Source organism: Salmo salar, chromosome 27, assembly GCF_965601325.2.
Source record: "Salmo salar chromosome 27, fSalSal1, whole genome shotgun sequence".
NCBI classification, from domain to species: Eukaryota; Metazoa; Chordata; class Actinopteri; order Salmoniformes; family Salmonidae; genus Salmo; species Salmo salar.
This window is the reverse complement of record NC_138317.1, coordinates 31108835-31133018: the sequence shown is the minus strand read 5'-3', so window position 1 is coordinate 31133018 and position 24184 is coordinate 31108835. Positions and strand designations below refer to the sequence as shown.

Below are 24184 nucleotides of genomic sequence, written 5' to 3'. Positions count from 1 at the left end.
GAATATAAATAATACATAGGCAAGTTATTTTACAATTTATTGTTTTACAAAGTGGAATTAAAATGTATTTAATTTTAATTTTTTGGCAACAATCTACACAAAATACTCTGTAATGTCAAAGTGGAAGATATTTCTATTTTTTAAATAAATAAATTCATAAATAAAATATTGTCGTTGCATAAGTATTTAGCCCCTTTGTTTAGGCAACCCTAAATTAGTTCAGGATTAAAATTTGGCTAAACAAATCACATAAATTACATGGACACATAGTGTGTGAAATAATAGGGGTTGACATGATTTTTGAATGACTAACCCTTCCTCTGTCCCCCATACATACAACGTCTGTAAGGTCCCTCAGTCAAGTATTGTATTTCAAGCACAGATTCAACTACAAAGACCAAGGAGCTTTTCGAAAGCCTTATAAAGAAGGGCAGTGATTGGTAGCTGGGTACAATAACAAATCAGACATTGAATATCTCTTTAAGCATGGTCAATAATTATGCGGTGGATTATGTACTAAACCACCCAGACACATTTACATTTAAGTCATTTAGCAGACGCTCTTATCCAGAGCGACTTACATCAAAGACACAGTCACCCTTCTGAACGGAGCTATAGGAAAGGAATTAAACTGCTCAGGGATGTTACCATGAGGCCATTGGTGATTTTAAAACAGCTACAGAGTTTAATGTCTGTGATGGTAGAAAACTGAGAATGGATCAACAACATTGAGGTATACAAATATACAGAATCAAAATATTCCCAAACGTGCATCTTGTATGCAACAAGGCACTAAAGTAATACTGCAAAAAAACACGGCAAAGGAATACACTTTTTTGCCTAAATGCAAAGCCTTATGTTTGGGGCAAATCCAACACATTTTTTAAATGTTTTTATTTAACCTTTATTTAACTAGGAAAGTCAGTTCACAGCTCTAGCAGTGAGCTCTCACACTCAGCAAGAGAGGCCAGGCAAAGTCTGTGTCCCAATTGGCACCCTATATAGTGCGCTACTTTTGACCAGAGCCTATAGACAGGCCATAGGGCTCTGGTCAAATGTAGGGAATAGGGTGCCATTTGGGACAGAAACAGAGAGTGTTTCTGGGGAATGACATCATCCAACATTACTATTGCTCTCGGTTATGCAATATTTCTTTAAGAGAAGTAGTTTATTTTTTCTGTTCCATTCACCAATGAAAAAATAGAGTACATTTAGAGAGTGCCAACGATGAGGTCATGTAGCTGTCTATGCCAGTTTGCCAGCCACACAGACACACACACACACTCTCTCTCTCTCCTCTCACACACACACACACACACACACACACACACACACACACACACACACACACACACACACACACACACACACACACACACACACACACTCAGCAGCAACAGTATAAGAGTCCTGGAGATCTGTTTACTACATTAAAAGCCTGTAACACTGGCTCTATGATTCCGTCACTGTTCTATACTGGTACATTACTCCAACAGGTTGATATTTCTGTCTGGCTGATCACCCTGAAACCATGGTGTACTGTACTCTACCTCATGTGACAGAGTCAAACAGATATCCATCACTGTTTGACACATGGAATACGTCCCAAATGGCAACCTATTCCCTTTATAGTGCACTACTCTGGTCATAAATTATGTAGTGCACTTTATAGAGAAAAGGGTGCCATTTGGGATGCATACAATCCCTCACTGAAGGCCTCACTATTTAACTTATTTAACTTGCAGAGTTCTTGAATTCTAGAACGGAGCTAACTTGACCTACTTTCAGTAAAGCTAACCTAGATGTTATACAATTAATAAACCCAGTCTCATTCTCTAATCTGCTGAGCCATTTGTCAAGCTAAACAATAACATGTTTAAAATACATCAACTTTAGAATATATTTTTCTCAATAAAAAGTCCAGAATTCATTATAAAATTCCAAGACAAGCAACAGTTGTACGTTGGCCATGTCAAAGTCCTCAGGTCAAAACAGGTACAGATATGAGTCCATAGAGAGAGCTGCTACTCAGACGAGAGGAGGAGAGTGTTAGAACACAAAGGCCAACCAGCCCCAGGCTGTGGGTCAGATGTTAGCCAGAGACCTTTCTGGTTCAGACACATGACACCATATAGTCCCCAAGCACAGGGTCAGCACGTGAGCCCATTTCCTGTGTGTGTTGTGCGTTTTTGTGGCTGGGGAGTCTCTTGGAGAGTCTAGTGCCTGTTTAACGTTGTAGATTGTGAAGTGTTTTGTGTGTGTTTTGTGTGCTGAATTTTACTTAGAGCAAATTCTTCAAGACAGCCTTTAAAAACTAAAAAAGATGAATAAGTGAGAAAAAGGTCAAGTTAAACAGAGAATCAGAAATGTATAACTTTTGAGTGAATTACAGGGTTAAAGAGGGCTAGAGGGAGAACATGTAAACTGTGACTTCCTCTGGTTGGGGATAGTGTATGTAAAGGTGTAGAGTTACACTCCGTTTCCTCTGTTCCAGCCTAGGAGGAATGAGAATAGCCAGAGGGTGAATGGGGCCCCACAGAGAGAGAGGGAGAGAGAGAGAGAGAGAGAGAGAGAGAGAGAGAGAGAGAGAGAGAGAGAGAGAGAGAGAGAGAGAGGAGAGAGAGAGAGAGAGAGAGAGAGAGAGAGAGAGAGAGAGAGAGAGAGAGAGAGAGAGAGAGAGAGAGAGAGAGAGAGAGGAGAGAGAGAGTCTGTCTGTCTGTCTGTCTGTCTGTCTGTCTGTCTGTCTGTCTGTCTGTCTGTCTGTCTGTCTGTCTGTCTGTCTGTCTGTCTGTCTGTCTGTCTGTGCGTGCATATGTGAGAAGGAAAAGGTGAGAAAGTGCAAGAGCATAGGCAGCATGAAAAACATGACATACATAAGAGGTGAGTAGCTGTTTGTACCATGTTTGTATTGGAAGAAATAGTTCAGGATAACAAGCCCAAACAACAGCTCCTCTAATCTCTGTCATCATAGAGAACCATGCAGAAACATGCACATCGTGTGAAACAAGAAAGAGCCTTCTAATTGGTCGGTACCATGAAAGAGTATTCTGATTGGTCAGTACCTGAGGTGAAGAGCAGGAAGAGTTGTGGGCGGGACCTTGGATGCTCATCATACTGGATCCCATAGACATCTGTCTTTCCATCTGAGGAACATAACAAATTACTTATTATTTCTACACAATGTACCTTGAAAACAAGTCAAATCTATTGAGATCTATACAGCCTGTAAATCCTTCCCGTTTCAATCAGTTCCAAAGGATAATTACTAGATAATTACAATGTAATACTAGGACTTGGTAATAGCAATGTAACAAGCAATAGGTATTTCTCAAGTATAGGCTCATTAAAGAAGGCCAGTGTAAGTAACGTTGTATGTACTTACAGACATGTGCTGGGCAGATGCTCCCTGCATGGCTGGGTCTGGCAGGGGGCCAGGCATGGAGGCGGCCAGGGGCTGTCTCTGTCTGTTGTTCCTCAGGTGCAGTAGGGAGGAGAGGGGCCCAGGGACAGGTCTGAGATCATCAGTGGGAGAAAGAAATAGTCAGACGTCAGAGAACCTCAGTAACCAGCCTCTACACTGGTCTCAGATCAGGGACAGAGAAAAGAGAGAGAAACATGGGACAGTGGTAGAGTGGAGAGGATGAAGGAGACAGAAGAAAGCGATTGAGATGTAAAGGGAGAAAGTTTGATGTAGCTGAGAAATGGATGGAAAGTACGGTGAGATAAAGCCATAGAAAGAGAGGAGGTTCAATTAAAGTGATAGAGGGATAGAGTGAGAGTGAGACAGAGACAGAAAGATGGAAAGTAGAGGGGGAAAGTAATAGATTGAGCAGAGGGAGAGACATGCGCCACAGAAGGGGCTGGGGTGCGATGTGATGATGTAATGCATTTGGCCCTCAGCCAATCAGACTGCGTGGTCCTCCCTCGCTGCGCTGAGGTCATCCCTGGTGATGTCACCACTGACTCTGTAGCAAGCAGCGAAATAAACGTGCAAAAAGAAAAGAAAGAACCCGAACCAAAACAACGCCTCCTAACGTAACCATAACAGTCCGCCCGGGCCAACAGCCAGACACTCGGAGATGGGGTTGTCGTAGAAACCAGTGGTAAACACAGGGAGAAACAGTCAGATCCCCAGAATCCAACACGGATCACCTCATTGCTAGCTCGGCCTGGGCTACAGAGCAAGACGTTGTCTGACTTTAACTGGCCATGTGATATGGTCACTTCCCTTCCCTAGTCAATGTACTCTAATAGGCAGTACTATGTTGTAATCAACTGGACTGTACTACTCAACTGTACTATGCTGTGGTGTGCTCTGCTGTAGCTAAGCCCACTCTAACTCTTCTGAAGAACTTCTGTTACTTCTGAAACTCTAGGTTTGTGTCCCAAATGGAACCCTATTCCCTATATAGTGCACTACTTTTGACCAGAGCTCTATGGGCCCTGGTTTAAGGAATAGGGTGCCATTAGGGACTGAGAATAGACCTCTAGCAGCAGTGTCTTGAAGTTCTGAAACATACATTCTGAATCAATCAATGAACATCACCGATTGGCCAGAGAGCGAATGTAAGGGCTCATAAAGGTATGTTAGAAGGTATCCATAACACACCATCTTTCCAGCACATGGACTGACTAGATAGCTCAACTCGCTGCCTCACACACCAGAGATTCACGTAGCTACCTAGCTCTAGGTTAGTAGCTGTATCTGTGACAGGTTTCACAAAGCAGGGCCAGATGTCTGGAGTTGAGAGGAAAGACAGAGCCATGCCTAATCTCCATGCGCTGCAGTGTGATAACCACAGCCATGTAACCCACACCACCACACTGCCCTGGGCCCGGACTGAAGCAGGGGCTGGAGTTGGTCGGGTTGGGCCGGGGCTGAAGCAGGGGCTGGAGTTGGTCGGGGTTGGGCCGGGGCTGAAGCAGGGGCTGGAGTTGGTCGGGGTTGGGCCGGGGCTGAAGCAGGGACTGGAGTTGGTCGGGGTTGGGCCGGGGCTGAAGCAGGGACTGGAGTTGGTCGGGGTTGGGCCGGGGCTGAAGCAGGGGCTGGAGTTGGTCGGGGTTGGGCCGGGGCTGAAGCAGGGACTGGAGTTGGTCGGGGTTGGGCCCGGGCTAGAGCTTGGGACCAGATGATTGGTTTGTGTCAACGGCCGAGGGAGAGATGACGGGTGAGGAAATATGGGGAGAGATGGAGAGAAAGAAAGAGATGCAAAGGGAAAGACAGAGTGATAGATAGGGGGATGGGGGTTGAATGGGACCAATGGTGTATTTTAATAGCCAGTAGCCCCTCCCTCCCTCCCATCTCTCTCTCGCGCTCTCTCTCTCTCTCTCCCTCCCTCCCTCCCTCCCTCCCTCCCTCCCTCCCTCCCTCCCTCCCTCCCTGCCTCTCTCTCTCTCTCTCTCTCTCTCTCTCTCTCTCGCTTCAATTGTTTTCCCTCTCCCCCATCTCCCCATCCCCCCTCTCTCTCGCTCTCTCTCTAATTCATTAAGGCCTAATAAATGAGACTGTCTGGGGAATGACAGCCTGCTACAGACAGAATGAGTTATGGTTAGGACAGCAGAGGGGGAGGGGTGAGAGGTACAGGGAGGGAGGGAGAGAGAAAGGTGAGAGAGAGGGGTGAAAGGTAGAGGTAGAGGACAGTAGCATGTTGACAAGATGTGTGTGTGTGTGTGTCTGAATCTTTGTCTCTGTGTGCTTACCCTGAGTGTGTGAGCATGGAGTGGGCCTGGGTGATGACTGAGTTGGACTGGGCAGAGGGCAGTGCTTGCTGTCCAGCCATACTGCAGCTTAGACCCCTCATACCACCATGGGACTGTGGTTGGTGTTGGGAGTGTGACTGGGGTTGGTTCACACATGATGATCCATTCTGAGGGAGACTCTGAGTCTGAGAGACAAGGAAGAGAAGACTTGTTTTAATATGCATTCTGTTGTTGTTTGAATGAATACACACTTCTACATACCAATTTTACATCTTGGAGTGTGTGGCATTGTGTGTGTGTGTGTGAGTGTGTGTTGTGGGTCTGCGGCAAAGTGTCTGTGTGCGTGAATGTGTGTGTGTGCGCGCGTGTGTGTGTGTCCGTCATGTGTCAGTCTGTCTAGCTGCTTACCCTGCCAATAAGAACGTGATCACCTGGTGTTTCTTACCTGCCGCAGGTCAGTTATCTAAACCTGCCTGGATGTCTGTCTGTCTGACTCTCACTCACCAGTCACTCAATACTTCCCCGTCAGTCAAAATACCTGCCAACCTGGCAGTGGTGTAAAGTACTTAAGTAAAAATACTTTTAAGTACTACTTAAGTAGTTTTGGGGGGTATCTGTACTTTACTTCACTATTTTTATATTTTTGACCACATTTACTTTTACTCCACTACATTCCTAAAGAAAATAATGTACTTTTTACTACATACATTTTCCCTGGCACCCAAAAGTACTCGTTACATTTCAAATGATTAGCAGGACAGGAAAATGGTCCAATTCACTCACTTATCAAGAGAACATCCCTACTGCCTCTGATCTGGCGGACTCACTAAACACACATGCTTCTTTTGTAAATTATGTCTGAGTGTTGGAGAGTACCCCTGGCTATCCGTACATTTAAAAAACAAGAAAACGGTGTCGTCTGGTTTGCTTAATATTAGGAATTTAAAATGATTTATACTTTTACTTTTGATACTTAAGTATATTTTATCAATTACATTTTCTTTTGATACTTAAGTATTAAGACTTTTACTCAAGTAGGACAGTTGAGTACTTTTTCCACCACTGACCCTGGTGACGGTCTCCTATTTGGTGGTCTGTTCCATTTGCTAGTTTCATACAACAGCCTCGAAACCTAGCTGGCTCTTTCTGGGTATCTGTAGAGCACATTGTGACAATTGCTGATGTAAAAAGGGCTTTTGAAAATAAATGTGATTTGATTTGAAATCTAGCATGCAAGGCTATCAGTATGTTCTCTGGATACGGTGTTTGTTTAATGTGCTAGTACAGTAATTACTGTCATGATAAATTACAGTTTTGTTAGTTCAAGTCCATAGAGATAGAAAACTCTATTGCCCAAAAAGCCTGTTTTAGCATGGGCAGTGCCATTGAGGACTTTCACCATTTTGAAGTAGTCAAATGGGTGGAACTTCCTATGGGTTAAGGAAGGATCACATAATTCCATCCAGGTCACCAGGAGCCAATGAATTATACTCTTGAGCAAATAGTCTTCCCTGTGGCTCAGTTGGTAGAGCATGGTGTGTGCAACTCCAGGGTTGTGGGTTCGATTCCCACGGGGGGCCAGTAAAAATACAAAATGCATGAAATGAAATGTATGCATTCACTACTGTAAGTCGCTCTGGATAAGAGCGTCTGCTAAATGACTAAAATGCAAATATTCCATTACTGCAGGTATATCACCAACCTTGGCTTTATACCAGTTCAAACAACACACTCTAGGCGGCAGAGTGCACCATTTCAGTTTGTTTGCCAACTCATAGAAGTAGTAGAAGTGGAGATGGCCTTCAATGGCACTGGCCGTGCTCTCACAAATGCCATAATTGGACAGATAAAATGAAGCAATGTCTATGCTAGTCGGAAACATTTAACTGGTTGTAGTTATACACGTGCCTCGTTCAACGAATCAGAAAGTCTGACATTTTGGAGTTTCCTAGTTCCAGCTAGCATATGTTCAAGTCTCATCCGCTTGCTCTATATGTCTGAGATTTCATGGGAAATGTAGTTTTTTTCGTGTGTAACCTGTTTATTGTTCTGCTCCTCCTGTGCCTGGCGGAACTCCTGTTCGATCTCATTGAAGAGGCCCACCTCCTCACAGTTACGCAGGAAACGGGTCGGCGTTGGGGTCTGGTCTGATCACACATAGCACAGAGAGAGCAGACAGACGTTAAGCATCAAACAGATATCATAACAACCATGATATTGTTACATTTACATTGTAGTCATTTATCCCGAGTGACTTACAGGAGCAAATTAGGGTTGAGTGCCTTGCTCAAGGGTACATCAACAGATTTTTCACCTAGTTGGTCCAGGGATTCTGGCCCAATGCTCTTAACCACTAGGCATATGGAAGTACACAGAGAGGTTTTGGTTGTGGCAGAGACAGATCTAAACCAGCACCTCAGGCAGCTTACAGCTGGCATGGTTTCAACATCACTGGAACTATGTTCAACCTGCTTTGTGTATCCTTCCCTACACCACCATGACAGCCTTCCCAGCCACAGGCTCAGGAGCAGATCACGATGCTGTAGGGTGATGTTGCCCCTAGCCACTGATCTTGGGTCAGTTTTGTGTCTTCCTCACTAATGGCTAAGGTTAGGATTGGGGGCGGGGAAGCTGATCCTATATCTGTACTTAGGGGAAACTTCACCCCAGAGCAATCACCACAGTAACCAAGATAAGATCAGACAGAGACTGATTCTCTCACCTATATTCTAAACTATCAGGGTTGAAAGGTCGCGAGGTCAGGAATCAAGAGTCACAAGCTCGGCACTCCTTTGTTTTGACAGGACATTTCCTCCAGGAGGGCTGAGTGTCTACAGGCCCCTGCAGGATAGAACCTGGCTGGTGTGGGTCAAAGGTCTACAGAGATGTTTAAGCCCAGAGAAACAGACAGCCGTTGCCACGGTAACAGACAGACAGGGTCTTCGTCTGGCCTGCATGATTGAGAGTGTGTTTTTGTCTGAGGCTGAGCCTTGGCCACCAGTGCTCTAGTCTGCTGTGGACTGACTGTTCTCGTCTCTGTATGTGCTGCAAATACGATAGTATCTTACCACTACTGGTTAGCAATACAAGTCATCAGTATACTGTACTGTATCTTACCACTACTGGTTAGCAATACAAGTCATCAGTATACTGTACTGTATCTTACCACTACTGGTTAGCAATACAAGTCATCAGTATACTGTACTGTATCTTACCACTACTGGTTAGCAATACAAGTCATCAGTATACTGTACTGTATCTTACCACTACTGGTTAGCAATACAAGTCATCAGTATACTGTACTGTATCTTACCACTACTGGTTAGCAATACAAGTCATCAGTATACTGTACTGTATCTTACCACTACTGGTTAGCAATACAAGTCATCAGTATACTGTACTGTTCTCTACGTCATCATTTTATCATCAACCACAGAAGAGGTCACACGCGCATGCAAGCATGTACACACACACACACACACACACACACACACACACACACACACACACACACACACACACACACACACACACACACACGAACATGCATACACATGCTCACACACACACGCATACCCACACACACGGACACACAGGCACACATGCCTGAACCAGACAACACTACGCTTGAGTGACAGACAGTCGGTCAGAGAGGTGAAGGGGGAGGGAGGGAGGAGAGAGGAGAGGGGGAGGGATAAGACTTAGAAGGACATTTGTATTCTACCGATCGGAAGGGACGAGAAATATTGTCATACCAGTCAGACACACAAACTCTACACTAAAAAATCCTGACAGACTGAGAACATTAGTGAAACATAAATAAAGAACTCTGGGTAATAAGTTAATAAGGGTCCGGGTGAAACAGGGGAACAGAGAAAGATAGAACGAAATAGTCAGGGTGAAACAGAAAAGGAAAAAGAGGGACAATCTATGGCAGTGGAGGTTATCCTTGACTGGAAACAGAATAGAAATAATCATCATTACAAAACTAATGTCCTCTCTATGCTGTCTACATCTATACATGTTATTCTCACCTGCAAGAGGATCAGCCTTGGTGGAGGAGAACTTGAGGGTCATCTCATGCTTGTGTCTGTGGATCATCAGGTGGTCTTCTGTTTGGAAACGCTGTATGGGGGCGAAGAGAGAGAGAGGTCAACTTAGCATGCTCACAAAAAAAAAATGATTTATGGAATGACTTAAGTGGCATAGATGTATCAAATCTGACTTATGATAAAATAAGATATTAGATATCAAATCATCATGCAGTGAGGAGATTGTTTACTAGAGGTCCACACACACACCTGCGAGCAGCCAGGAGCGCTGCACCTATAGGGCCGGTCCTGTTCATCATTCATCTTTATTACAAACCTACAGTCAGAAAGACAAGAGAGAGAAACCCACAGTCAGAGAGACAAGAGGAGAGACATACCCACAATCAGAGAGACAAGAGGAGAGACATACCCACAATCAGAGAGACAAGAGGAGAGACAAACCCACAGTCAGAGAGACAAGAGGAGAGACAAACCCACAGTCAGAAAGACAAGAGAGACAAACCCACAGTCAGAAAGACAAGAGAGACAAACCCACAATCAGAAAGACAAGAGGAGAGACATACCCACAATCAGAGAGACAAGAGGAGAGACAAACCCACAGTCAGAAAGACAAGAGAGACAAACCCACAGTCAGAAAGACAAGAGGAGAGACATACCCACAATCAGAGAGACAAGAGGAGAGACAAACCCACAGTCAGAGAGACAAGAGGAGAGACAAACCCACAGTCAGAAAGTCAAGAGAGACAAACCCACAGTCAGAAAGACAAGAGGAGAGACAAACCCACAGTCAGAGATACAATAGGAGAGACAAACCCACAGTCAGAAAGACAAGAGAGACAAACCCACAGTCAGAAAGACAAGAGGAGAGACAAACCCACAGTCAGAAAGACAAGAGGAGAGACAAACCCACAGTCAGAAAGTCAAGAGGAGAGACAAACCCACAGTCAGAAAGACAAGAGGAGAGACAAACCCACAGTCAGAGAGACAAGAGGAGAGACAAACCCACAGTCAGAGAGACAAGAGGAGAGACAAACCCACAGTCAGCAAGTCAAGAGAGACAAACCCACAGTCAGAGAGACAAGAGAGACAAACCCACAGTCAGAAAGACAAGAGGAGAGACAAACCCACAATCAGAAAGACAAGAGGAGAGACAAACCCACAGTCAGAAAGACAAGAGGAGAGACAAACCCACAGTCAGAAAGACAAGAGGAGAGACAAACCCACAGTCAGCAAGTCAAGAGAGACAAACCCACAATCAGAAAGACAAGAGAGACAAACCCACAGTCAGAGAGACAAGAAGAGAGACAAACCCACAGTCAGAAAGACAAGAGGAGAGACAAACCCACAGTCAGAAAGTCAAGAGGAGAGACAAACCCACAGTCAGAAAGACAAGAAGAGAGACAAACCCACAGTCAGAAAGACAAGAGGAGAGACAAACCCACAGTCAGAAAGTCAAGAGGAGAGACAAACCCACAGTCAGAAAGTCAAGAGGAGAGACAAACCCACAGTCAGAAAGTCAAGAGAGACAAACCCACAGTCAGAAAGACAAGAGGAGAGACAAACCCACAGTCAGAAAGACAAGAGGAGAGACAAACCTACAGTCAGAGAGACAAGAGGAGAGACAAACCCACAGTCAGAAAGACAAGAGGAGAGACAAACCCACAGTCAGAAAGTCAAGAGGAGAGACAAACCCACAGTCAGAGCGACAAGAGGAGAGACAAACCCACAGTCAGAAAGACAAGAGGAGAGACAAACCCACAGTCAGCAAGTCAAGAGAGACAAACCCACAATCAGAAAGACAAGAGAGACAAACCCACAGTCAGAGAGACAAGAAGAGAGACAAACCCACAGTCAGAAAGACAAGAGGAGAGACAAACCCACAGTCAGAAAGTCAAGAGGAGAGACAAACCCACAGTCAGAAAGACAAGAAGAGAGACAAACCCACAGTCAGAAAGACAAGAGGAGAGACAAACCCACAGTCAGAAAGTCAAGAGGAGAGACAAACCCACAGTCAGAAAGTCAAGAGGAGAGACAAACCCACAGTCAGAAAGTCAAGAGAGACAAACCCACAGTCAGAAAGACAAGAGGAGAGACAAACCCACAGTCAGAAAGACAAGAGGAGAGACAAACCTACAGTCAGAGAGACAAGAGGAGAGACAAACCCACAGTCAGAAAGACAAGAGGAGAGACAAACCCACAGTCAGAAAGTCAAGAGGAGAGACAAACCCACAGTCAGAGCGACAAGAGGAGAGACAAACCTACAGTCAGAAAGACAAGAGGAGAGACAAACCCACAGTCAGAGAGACAAGAGGAGAGACAAACCCACAGTCAGAAAGTCAAGAGAGAGAAACCCACAGTCAGAAAGACAAGAGGAGAGACATACCCACAGTCAGAAAGACAAGAGGAGAGACAAACCCACAGTCAGAGAGACAAGAGGAGAGACAAACCCACAGTCAGAAAGTCAAGAGAGAGAAACCCACAGTCAGAAAGACAAGAGAGACAAACCCACAGTCAGAAAGACAAGAGGAGAGACAAACCCACAGTCAGAAAGTCAAGAGAGACAAACCCACAGTCAGAGAGACAAGAGGAGAGACAAACCCACAGTCAGAGAGACAAGAGGAGAGAGAAACCCACAGTCAGAAAGACAAGAGAGACAAACCCACAGTCAGAAAGACAAGAAGAGAGACAAACCCACAGTCAGAAAGACAAGAGGAGAGACAAACCCACAGTCAGAGAGACAAGAGGAGAGACAAACCCACAGTCAGAGAGACAAGAGGAGAGAGAAACCCACAGTCAGAAAGACAAGAGAGACAAACCCACAGTCAGAAAGACAAGAGGAGAGACAAACCCACAGTCAGAAAGACAAGAGGAGAGACAAACCTACAGTCAGAGAGACAAGAGGAGAGACAAACCCACAGTCAGAAAGACAAGAGGAGAGGCAAACCCACAGTCAGAGAGACAAGAGGAGAGACAAACCCACAGTCAGAAAGTCAAGAGGAGAGACAAACCCACAGTCAGAGCGACAAGAGGAGAGACAAACCTACAGTCAGAAAGACAAGAGGAGAGACAAACCCACAGTCAGAGAGACAAACCCACAGTCAGAAAGTCAAGAGAGAGAAACCCACAGTCAGAAAGACAAGAGGAGAGACAAACCCACAGTCAGAAAGACAAGAGGAGAGACAAACCCACAGTCAGAGAGACAAGAGGAGAGACAAACCCACAGTCAGAAAGTCAAGAGGAGAGACAAACACACAGTCAGAGAGACAAGAGGAGAGACAAACCCACAGTCAGAGAGACAAGAGGAGAGACAAACCCACAGTCAGAAAGACAACAGGAGAGACAAACCCTCAGTCAGAAAGACAAGAGGAGAGACAAACCCACAGTCAGAGAGACAAGAGGAGAGACAAACCCACAGTCAGAAAGTCAAGAGGAGAGACAAACCCACAGTCAGAAAGACGAGAGGAGAGACAAACCCACAGTCCGAAAGTCAAGAGAGAGAAACCCACAGTCAGAAAGACAAGAGGAGAGACAAACCCACAGTCAGAAAGTCAAGAGGAGAGACAAACCCTCAGTCAGAAAGACAAGAGGAGAGACAAACCCACAGTCAGAGAGACAAGAGGAGAGACAAACCCTCAGTCAGAAAGTCAAGAGAGACAAACCCACAATCAGAAAGACGAGAGGAGAGACAAACCCACAGTCAGAAAGTCAAGAGAGAGAAACCCACAGTCAGAAAGACAAGAGAGACAAACCCACAGTCAGAGAGACAAGAGGAGAGACAAACCTACAGTCAGAAAGACAAGAGGAGAGACAAACCCACAGTCAGAAAGACAAGAGGAGAGACAAACCCACAGTCAGAAAGTCAAGAGGAGAGACAAACCCACAGTCAGAAAGACAAGAGGAGAGACAAACCCACAGTCAGAGAGACAAGAGGAGAGACAAACCCACAGTCAGAAAGACAAGAGGAGAGACAAACCCACAGTCAGAGAGACAAGAGGAGAGACAAACCCACAGTCAGAAAGTCAAGAGGAGAGACAAACCCACAGTCAGAGAGACAAGAGGAGAGACAAACCCACAGTCAGAGAGACAAGAGGAGAGACAAACCCACAGTCAGCAAGTCAAGAGAGACAAACCCACAGTCAGAAAGACAAGAGGAGAGACAAACCCACAGTCAGAAAGTCAATAGAGAGAAACCCACAGTCAGAAAGACAAGAGGAGAGACAAACCCACAGTCAGAAAGACAAGAGGAGAGACAAACCCACAGTCAGAAAGACAAGAGGAGAGACAAACCCACAGTCAGAGAGACAAGAGGAGAGACAAACCCACAGTCAGAAAGTCAAGAGAGAGAAACCCACAGTCAGAAAGACAAGAGGAGAGACAAACCCACAGTCAGAAAGACAAGAGGAGAGACAAACCCACAGTCAGAGAGACAAGAGGAGAGACAAACCCACAGTCAGAAAGTCAAGAGAGAGAAACCCACAGTCAGAAAGACAAGAGGAGAGACAAACCCACAGTCAGAGAGACAAGAGGAGAGACAAACCCACAGTCAGAAAGTCAAGAGGAGAGACAAACCCACAGTCAGAGAGACAAGAGGAGAGACAAACCCACAGTCAGAAAGACAAGAGGAGAGACAAACCCTCAGTCAGAAAGACAAGAGGAGAGACAAACCCACAGTCAGAGAGACAAGAGGAGAGACAAACCCACAGTCAGAAAGTCAAGAGGAGAGACAAACCCACAGTCAGAAAGACAAGAGGAGAGACAAACCCTCAGTCAGAAAGACAAGAGGAGAGACAAACCCACAGTCAGAGAGACAAGAGGAGAGACAAACCCACAGTCAGAAAGTCAAGAGGAGAGACAAACCCACAGTCAGAAAGACGAGAGGAGAGACAAACCCACAGTCAGAAAGTCAAGAGAGACAAACCCTCAGTCAGAAAGACAAGAGGAGAGACAAACCCACAGTCAGAAAGTCAAGAGGAGAGACAAACCCTCAGTCAGAAAGACAAGAGGAGAGACAAACCCACAGTCAGAGAGACAAGAGGAGAGACAAACCCACAGTCAGAAAGACAAGAGAGAGACAAACCCACAGTCAGAGAGACAAGAGGAGAGACAAACCCACAGTCAGAAAGTCAAGAGAGACAAACCCACAGTCAGAAAGACAAGAGGAGAGACAAACCCTCAGTCAGAAAGACAAGAGAGAGAAACCCACAGTCAGAAAGACAAGAGGAGAGACAAACCCACAGTCAGAAAGACAAGAGGAGAGACAAACCCACAGTCAGAAAGACAAGAGGAGAGACAAACCCACAGTCAGAAAGACAAGAGGAGAGACAAACCCACAGTCAGAAAGACAAGAGGAGAGACAAACCCACAGTCAGAAAGACAAGAGGAGAGACAAACCCACAGTCAGAAAGACAAGAGGAGAGACAAACCCACAGTCAGAGAGACAAGAGGAGAGACAAACACAAATGGTCAGCATTTTAAGAGTGACTTAAAGTCAGCAACAATTTGGACATCCTTTTGGTTTAAGATCAAGTCAGATGCGATCTGACATAATCAAATCCCAATAACACTGAGTATACAGTATATACAGTATACATGATTAATACAACTTGAAATGAATCCAATTCTAGCAGTAGTGGCCCATACCCACTGATGATGAATGACTGCTGGGACGGAACCTTATCTCAAAGACAACGATCCAGTCAGGGTCACTGTGAGTGTGACACACCGTAGGGCCCTAAGTTTTTCCCAATCAGTATGTGACAGAGAAGATTCAGGGCATCATTTTCATAGTGCAAAAGAATTGTACAAACTGCAAAAATGACCATAAACCTCATTATAATCTGCCAGCTTGATTTAATTAGAAACTTTTCTTCAATAGTGTGCCTTATAAACAGACAAATGGCTGTTAATATATCGACTAGACCTGCCTGAATGACCCTGCTCTTAGGTAGAGGTGGGCGTTACGGACAAAAATGATTAACACTTTACTTGACACCCAGCGTCATAACACACTAGGACATGGTCATAACCATGTCAAAATGTCATAACAGCTGACATAACTTGTCATAACATGGTCATAACACTGTCATGACCCATATATTTACACCTGTTGTGACATGTATTGTGTTATTTTATGGCTGATTATGACACATACATAAGAGTGTCAAAACCCATATATATTCAGATGTGTTTTTTCCTGCCAAGAAGTTTCCTTTTGTTTGAAAGTTGTTTTCTTAATTTCTTTGTTGTTTTTGTAATGAATTCTTTACAGTCACATTTTTTTCCCTCCGATTTTAAATAACTTGTAGAAAATACACTCTATGACACTGTCAAGGAGCATTATGACCATCCTGTGTCACTTTACTTAAACTAAGAAAATACACTTTATGACACTGTCAAGGAGCATTATGACCATCCTGTGTCACTTTACTTAAACTAAGAAAATACACTCTATGACACTGTCAAGGAGCATTATGACCATCATAATCATACAAGCCAGATAAACCTATTATGTACATGCCATTATGTCAGTCATCAGTCAAAAAGAGGGTGTCTTGTCCTGCTCCTGAAATCTGCTCCTGCATTCATCCCAGTCATCCGCAACAGAGCATTGGGGTAGGTACATGTCTGACATCAATGTGTATGCAATTACAATGCTAATTTAATATGGTCAATTTCAGAAAATGTTATATAACATAAACATACTGTTGGTAGGTTATGGTGTAAAGTTTTGGAATGTTTTGCCTTGTTTGTTAGGTTTTGTGGGTTTTGAAACTTATTTAGATGTCATAACCAGCCATAAAACAATGCAATAAATGTCACAACAGGTGTAAATATGTGTGTCATGACAGTGTTATGACCATATTATGACAGGTTATGACAAGTTATGTCTACTGTTATGACATTATGACATGGTTACAACCATGTCCTAACGTGTTATGACGCTGGGTGTCAAGTGTTAACCAAAAATTCATATTGTGATAAATTGCTTTAATTGATGCATTAATAATAAATAGAAGAATACGTTTATAACATTAATGTGCACAACTGTTCTTTAAATGATCCTTTCAACTACTACTACTAGACTGATGCTTGTAGCCAATCGGCAATATTAGCAAACTTATTGCATTTCAAAATTCACATTTCTCTAGTATAGGCTACTTATCGTAATGATATGAACAGCACATCTCTTGACTTGAGACGTGATTTAAGCTTAAGTAGACTGTAGCCTATGCTGTCATTCCCTTTGTTAGAGAGCACTGAAGAAGTCCCATTTCTGAACAACACAAGCATCGAGACTTGAGAAAGACTTGTGAGAGATTTGAGAGTGAGGGACAGAGGGTTCATGCCAACCCCAAGCTGACCCCTACCACAGCAGTGAAATGAAGACGGAGGAGGGAGGAGGAGGGGTTGATGGGGGTAATTATGAACTATTAGAAGTGCAAGCCCTTCATTTTCCACTGAGACCAGGATCTAGTGAACTCTGACACGCCAGACATTCCTCATGGCCATGTCGAATGCGTCCCACCGCCCAGGGCTCTGGTCAAACGTTGTGCACTATATAGGTAATAGGGTGCCATTTGGGATGCAGACAGAGGTGTGTCTGAGTCAGGACACAGATTTTCAGGAGAGCTTATGCCTGGGTCTTATGAGGAGAGCTGATGCCTGGGTCTTATGAGGAGAGCTGATGCCTGGGTCTTATGAGGAGAGCTGATGCCTGGGTCTTATGAGGAGAACTGATGCCTGGGTCTTATGAGGAGAGCTGATGCCTGGGTCTTATGAGGAGAGCTGATGCCTGGGTCTTATGAGGAGAGCTGATGCCTGGGTCTTATGAGGAGAGCTGATGCCTGGGTCTTATGAGGAGAGCTGATGCCTGGGTCTTATGAGGAGAGCTGATGCCTGGGTCTTATGAGGAGAGCTGATGCCTGGGTCTTATGAGGAGAGCTGATGCCTGGGTCTTATGAGGAGAGCTGGGTTGGTTGGTTGGTAAACTCTTCAAAGGTGTTTTATTTCTTAACTGGCAGCGTCCTCTGAGAAGGCCGCTCCTGTCAACTTTAGAAAGACAACAGAAAGGCCCCCACACGTTGTGCTGCCAATTGCCATCTTTATTGACAATGTTTTGATCCACAACGATCTTCGTAAGGTCACTTTATATCAAGGCAATTATGGTTTCAGCTTGTGCTCTTTATGACCTTAGTCTCTCTAGCCTTGAAGATGGAGTCCTTAACGGTCAAACTGCCACATCCGATTCTGATATTACAACAACAAAGACTGCAAACAACAAACACTGTTTTTTTCCTCAGACATTATTGCATGTGCGATAGAAAAGCAGCATATGCACTGCAATTTTTTTTCACCTTGATGCTCGATGCTCCCCAGCTCTGCGTCATCAACAAAACAATAACATTGGCTGTGGGGCGGACAGTGGCGCTGTTTCCCCTACTGCGGATTCCATCAGTGACCATGATGACCAGCCCTGAGCTTGGATGCAGAATACACCGGTTGTCGGTTGCCCATAGAGGTTAGCCACCATACTTGTCATTCAGCAACATTACAGCGGTCACTAAGGCAACTATTTCCGTGGTGAAGTGTGATTCATCACTCCAGAGAACACGTTTCCACTGCTCCAGAGTCCAATGTCGGTGAGCTTTACACCACTCCAGCTGACGCTTGGCATTGCGCATGGTGATCTTAGGCTTGTGTGCGGTTGCTCGGCCATGGAAACCCATTTCATTAAACTCCCAACGAACAGTTATTGTGCTGACGTTGGTTCCAGAGGCAGTTTGGTACTCGATAAGCAGTGTTGCAACAGAGGACAGATGAGATTTAGGCGCTTCAGTACTCGGTGGTCCCGTTCTGTGAGCTTGTGTGGCCTACCACTTCACGTCTGAGCCGTTGTTGCTCCTAGACGTTTCCACTTCACAATAACAGCACAAACAGTTGACCGGGGCAGCTCTAGCAGGGCAGATATTTGACAAACTTGCTGGTTGGAAAGGTGGCATCATATGACGGTGCCACGTTAAAAGTCACTGAGCTCTTCAGTAAGGCCATTCTACTGCCAATGTTTGTCTATAGAGATTGCATGGCTGTGTGCTCAAATTTATACACCTGTCAGCAATGATTGTTTGAAATAGCCAAATCCACCAATTTGAAGGGGTGTCCACATACTTTTGTATATTTATTTTACTGTAGACACCTCTCTTCTTTAACAATACTATGTTGTTTACTGTAGACTCCTCTCTTTAACAGTACTACATTGTTTACTGTAGACTCCTCTCTTTAACAGTACTACATTGTTTACTGTAGACTCCTCTCTTCTTTTTTACCTTTATTTTACTAGGCAAGTCAGTTAAGAACAAATTCTTATTTTCAATGACGGCCTAGGAACAGTGGGTTAACTGCCTTGTTCAGGGGCAGAACGACAGATTTGTACCTTGTCAGCTCGGGGATTCGATCTTGCAACCTTTTGGTTACTAGTCCAATGCTCTAACCACTAGGCTACGCTGCCGCCCCAAAAGTATATAGTACACACTTCACTTAGGTAGGTTTAGCCTGAGAGAGAGTGGGGATATTTTATTTGTTTTTTATTTAACCTTTATTTAACTAGGCAAGTCAGTTAAGAACAAATTCTTATTTACAATGATGGCCTACCCTGGTCAAACCTTAACCCGGACGACGCTGGGCCAATTGTGTGTCGCGCTATGGGACTCCCAATCACGGCTGGTTGTGATACAGCCTGGAATCGACCAGGGTCTGTAGTGACGCCTCTAGCACTGAGATGCAGTGCCTTAGACCGCTGTGATACAGCCTGGAATCGACCAGGGTCTGTAGTGACGCCTCTAGCACTGAGATGCAGTGCTTTAGACCGCTGTGATACAGCCTGGAATCGACCAGGGTCTGTAGTGATGCCTCTAGCACTGAGATGCAGTGCCTTAGACCGCTGTGATACAGCCTGGAATCGACCAGGGTCTGTAGTGACGCCTCTAGCACTGAGATGCAGTGCCTTAGACCGCTGTGATACAGCCTGGAATCGACCAGGGTCTGTAGTGATGCCTCTAGCACTGAGATACAGTGCCTTAGACCGCTGTGATACAGCCTGGAATCGACCAGGGTCTGTAGTGACGCCTCTAGCACTGAGATGCAGTGCTTTAGACCGCTGTGATACAGCCTGGAATCGACCAGGGTCTGTAGTGATGCCTCTAGCACTGAGATGCAGTGCCTTAGACCGCTGTGATACAGCCTGGAATCGACCAGGGTCTGTAGTGACGCCTCTAGCACTGAGATGCAGTGCTTTAGACCACTGTGATACAGCCTGGAATCGACCAGGGTCTGTAGTGATGCCTCTAGCACTGAGATGCAGTGCTTTAGACCGCTGTGATACAGCCTGGAATCGACCAGGGTCTGTAGTGACGCCTCTAGCACTGAGATGCAGTGCTTTAGACCGCTGGGAGCCCAAGTGACATTTTGGTTGAGGGGGATATATGAACACTCACACTAGGAGGGGTTGAGAGATATAAAAGGTGAGTGACAGAGAGAGGATGAGTGGTATAGAGAGATTTACACTGAGTGTATAAAACATTATGAACATGATTTAGACTGTCCAGGTGAAAGCTATGATACTTTTTTGATGTCACTTGTTAAATTCACTTCAATTAGTGTAGATGAAGGGGAGGAGACAGGGTAAAGAAGGATTTTTAAACCTTGAGACAATTGGACATGGATTGTGTTGTGTGCCATTCACAGGGTGAATGGGCAAGAAAAAAGATTTAAGTGCATCTGAACAGGGTATGGTAAGAACTGCAACACACCTGGGTTTTCACGTTCAACAGTTTCCTGTGTGTATCAAGAATGGTCCACCAACCAAAGGACATCCAGCCACCTTGACACAACTGTGGGACAAATTGGAGTCAACATGGGCCAGCATCCCTGTGGAACGCTTGACACCTTGTGAGTCCATGCCCCGACGAATTGAGGCTCAATTCAATATAAGGATGGTGTTCTTAATGTTTTGTACACTCAGTGTAAAAGGTGAATGACTGACAGAGAGAGAGGAGGAGGGGTAGAGATATAAAAGATGAGTGACTGACAAAGAGAGGAGGAGGGGTAGAGATATAAAAGATGAGTGACTGACAAAGAGAGGAGGAGGGGTAGAGATATAAAAGGTGAGTGACTGACAGAGAGAGAGGAGGAGGGGTAGAGATATAAAAGATGAGTGACAGAGAGAGAGGAGGAGGGGTAGAGATATAAAAGGTGAGTGACTGACAGAGAGAGAGGAGGGGTAGAGATATAAAAGGTGAGTGACTGACAGAGAGAGAGGAGGAGGGGTAGAGATATAAAAGGTGAGTGACTGACAGAGAGAGAGGAGGAGGGGTAGAGATATAAAAGGTGAGTGACTGACAGAGAGAGAGGAGGGGTAGAGATATAAAAGGTGAGTGACTGACAGAGAGAGAGGAGGAGGGGTAGAGATATAAAAGGTGAGTGACTGACAGAGAGAGAGGAGGAGGGGTAGAGATATAAAAGGTGAGTGACTGACAGAGAGAGAGGAGGAGGTGTAAAGATATAAAAGGTGAGTGACTGACATAGGAGGGAACATAAAAAAGTGAAGACAGGCACAGCAGGATTAGAGCACAGACAGAGAGAGAGAAGGAAAGAAAGAGAGAGAAATAGGTTGTGGTAGAGAGAGGGAGGGCGGAGGGAGATCGAGGGAGGGAGTGTTGTGGACACACACACCCTATTCCCTAAGTGCACTGCTTTTGACCAGGGTTTTGATCAAAGGTAGTACACTATGTAGGGAATAGCTGCCTTGTGGGGTGCATGGAGAGCGCTGTCAGAGTTAGGCCACAGAGACGGAGGGAAGGAGTGTGCTGAGGAACAGCGCAGGGCAGGCTGAAACCTGCTCTGAAGCAGTCACCATATTCCGCCCTGCTCCACATGTGCGGAGGTGACTTCATAGGTGTGTGTGTGTGTGTGTGTGTGTGTGTGTGTGTGTGTGTGTGTGTGTGTGTGTGTGTGTGTGTGTGTGTGCACATGTGTGTGTCACTGTTAAAAAGAAATCAACCACCCCATTCATCATCATCATCATCATCATTATCACCCCCACAATCTTCATCACTACAACCATGAAATATGAATCTGAATACTAGTTTTGACTAGGTTACTAGGCTACTGAAATTGTATTACAAACTCAAACATGGGCTATAGTATGATGTGTCATGTTTTAGGGCTAAACAATGATTGCACTAACGCAAAAGACAATAACGTTTAACAAATCACTCGGCATCATATGGAAACACACACACACACACACACACACACACACACACACACTCTGAATTCACCTGTCAGTTTGATTTCACAAAATGCTTGTCGTGCGCAAAAACTTCAGCAGTTGTTTTCGAAACAATCAACTTCCAACTTCCCTTTTTCTGTAGTCTGTACCAAGTCCTAAATGAACCCAGATCACCTACGGATAAACTGCTACTTCACGTACAGAACATCTGATAGCCTTCAGTCTAATGTGAAGAACATGACCCGCGTTAAATGGATCAACCCGAGCCCCTCATAAACAAGCCGACACCGTTGGGGATTGCGGTCACCCCCCCCCCCCCCAAATAGACATGCAGCTCGTTGATGAACCAAAGCGGGACCAGCACTGCACACACCAAACTTTAAGAAAGCAAAATAAAAAATGTATCGCAAAATCTACCAAATACTGAAATCTTTCCAGTCTAAAAATGATTTTGAATACAGCCGAACAGTTGTGGGCTATAGAAAGTTCGTTGTGATAAACTTACCTAACAAGTGGAGCGGACAAGCGGCACTGAGTTGAGAGGAACCACGTTGGACTGAAGCAGGATTACAATACATTCTATTTACAGAAGCATTACATCACCCCTAGGGTGACGTCACGTGGGATTCCTGAACTTCTAAATCATTGCGGTCCCTTCGGAGGGGGCGTGGTTAACTACTACCCGGGCTCGGAATGCGTATTATAGGCAACAGTAGGCTGGCATCTCGCTCAAACCTCCACCGCCTTCAACAGCTGTCTGTCTGCCTGGGATTGGGTGCGCGGGACGCGACGGTACGCCAGACAGGCCTTGGGGACAGAGGCATCGAGGGAACTGGGAAGGAGATCGGGGGAGAAGGGGGAGGAAGATGGGAAGGGAGGTCTATCTGTCACTAGCCTTTGCGCAGAGCCGTACAGGACGTCCCAGCGGGGTCTACCTCTGTACAGAATGTGTTGATTTGCTGTAGGCTATGTGAATGAGTAAGATATTGTATTTCGAGTTACTTTCGTGGTTCCATAATGGCTTTTTATGTCAATAAACACATCAAACAGACAGGAAGTCAAGTTCACATTGGAGCCCAGTGGTAAAGTAGAGGACCCCATGTCTCTAAAACAAAATAAACAAAATAGAGAGAGTTTCAGACCAGGTTTCGAGCCACTCAGGGCACACTGGGACAGTCACACCAGGACTCCATTAGGTGTAATGACAGCGACCTCAGATTGCCTATATACAGTGAGCTCCAAAAGTATTGGGACAATGACAAAAGTTTTGTTGTTTTGGCTCTGTACACCAGCAGACTGTCAGCTTTCATTTGTGGGTTTTGTACATAATCCCCCCATTATAGGGGACCAAAAGTATTGGGACAAATTCACTTACATTACCAGTCAAATGTTTGGACACATCTACAGTACTCATTCCAGGGTTTTCTTCATTTTTACTATTTTCTACATTGTAGAATAATAGTGAAGACATCAAAACTATGAAATAACACATATGGAATCAATGAGTAGGTGTGTCCAACCTTTTGTGTATTAAAGTAGTAAAAAATTAAGTATTTGGTCCCATATTCATAGCACACAATGACTACATCAAGCTCGTGACTCTACAAATTTGGAAACCATGTGTTTGATGTGTTTGATACCATTCCATATATTCAGTTCCAGCCATTATTATGAGCCTGTCCTCCCCAATTAAGGTGCCCCCAGCAGCCCGTGTTTGGCACCAACTGCAACATGCCCTTACCGACAATAAAAAAAACTTCATGATTTCACCAATCAAAGACTCTTCTCTGGAAATTAGCAGTGGTGGAAAAAGTACCCAATTGTCATACTTGAGTAAAAGTAAAGATATCTTAATAGAAAATGAAAGTCACCTAGTAAAATACTACTTTAGTAAAAGTCTAAAAGTATTTGGTTTTAAATATACTTAAGTATCAATAGTAAATGTAATTGCCAAAATATACTCAAGTATCAAAAGTAAATCATTTCAAATTTCTTATATTAAGCAAACCAGACGGCACGATTTTCTTGTTTTTTAAATGTATGGATAGCCAGGGGCGCACTTCAACACTCAGACATAATTTACAAACTAAGCATTTGTGTTTAGGGAGTCCGCCAGATCAGAGGTAGTTGGGATGACCAGGGATGT

General features: G+C 44.7%; 1 protein-coding gene across 1 annotated transcript in view; it reads right to left on the bottom strand.

Annotated features, from left to right (window-relative positions):
- Positions 1-22629, bottom strand: part of LOC106588860 (cyclic AMP-responsive element-binding protein 5) — a 31090-nt gene extending 8461 nt beyond the window's left edge. Inside the window, exons 1-7 of the mRNA XM_014178348.2 lie at positions 22544-22629; positions 10002-10068; positions 9735-9825; positions 7738-7847; positions 5701-5885; positions 3383-3512; positions 3063-3143 (exon numbers count right to left, since the gene is read on the bottom strand). Coding sequence (XP_014033823.1) covers positions 3063-3143; positions 3383-3512; positions 5701-5885; positions 7738-7847; positions 9735-9825; positions 10002-10055 — 651 coding nt within the window. The 5' untranslated portion in view covers positions 10056-10068; positions 22544-22629. The remainder of the gene's footprint in view (positions 1-3062; positions 3144-3382; positions 3513-5700; positions 5886-7737; positions 7848-9734; positions 9826-10001; positions 10069-22543) is intronic.
- Positions 22630-24184: the final 1555 nt, after the last annotated feature.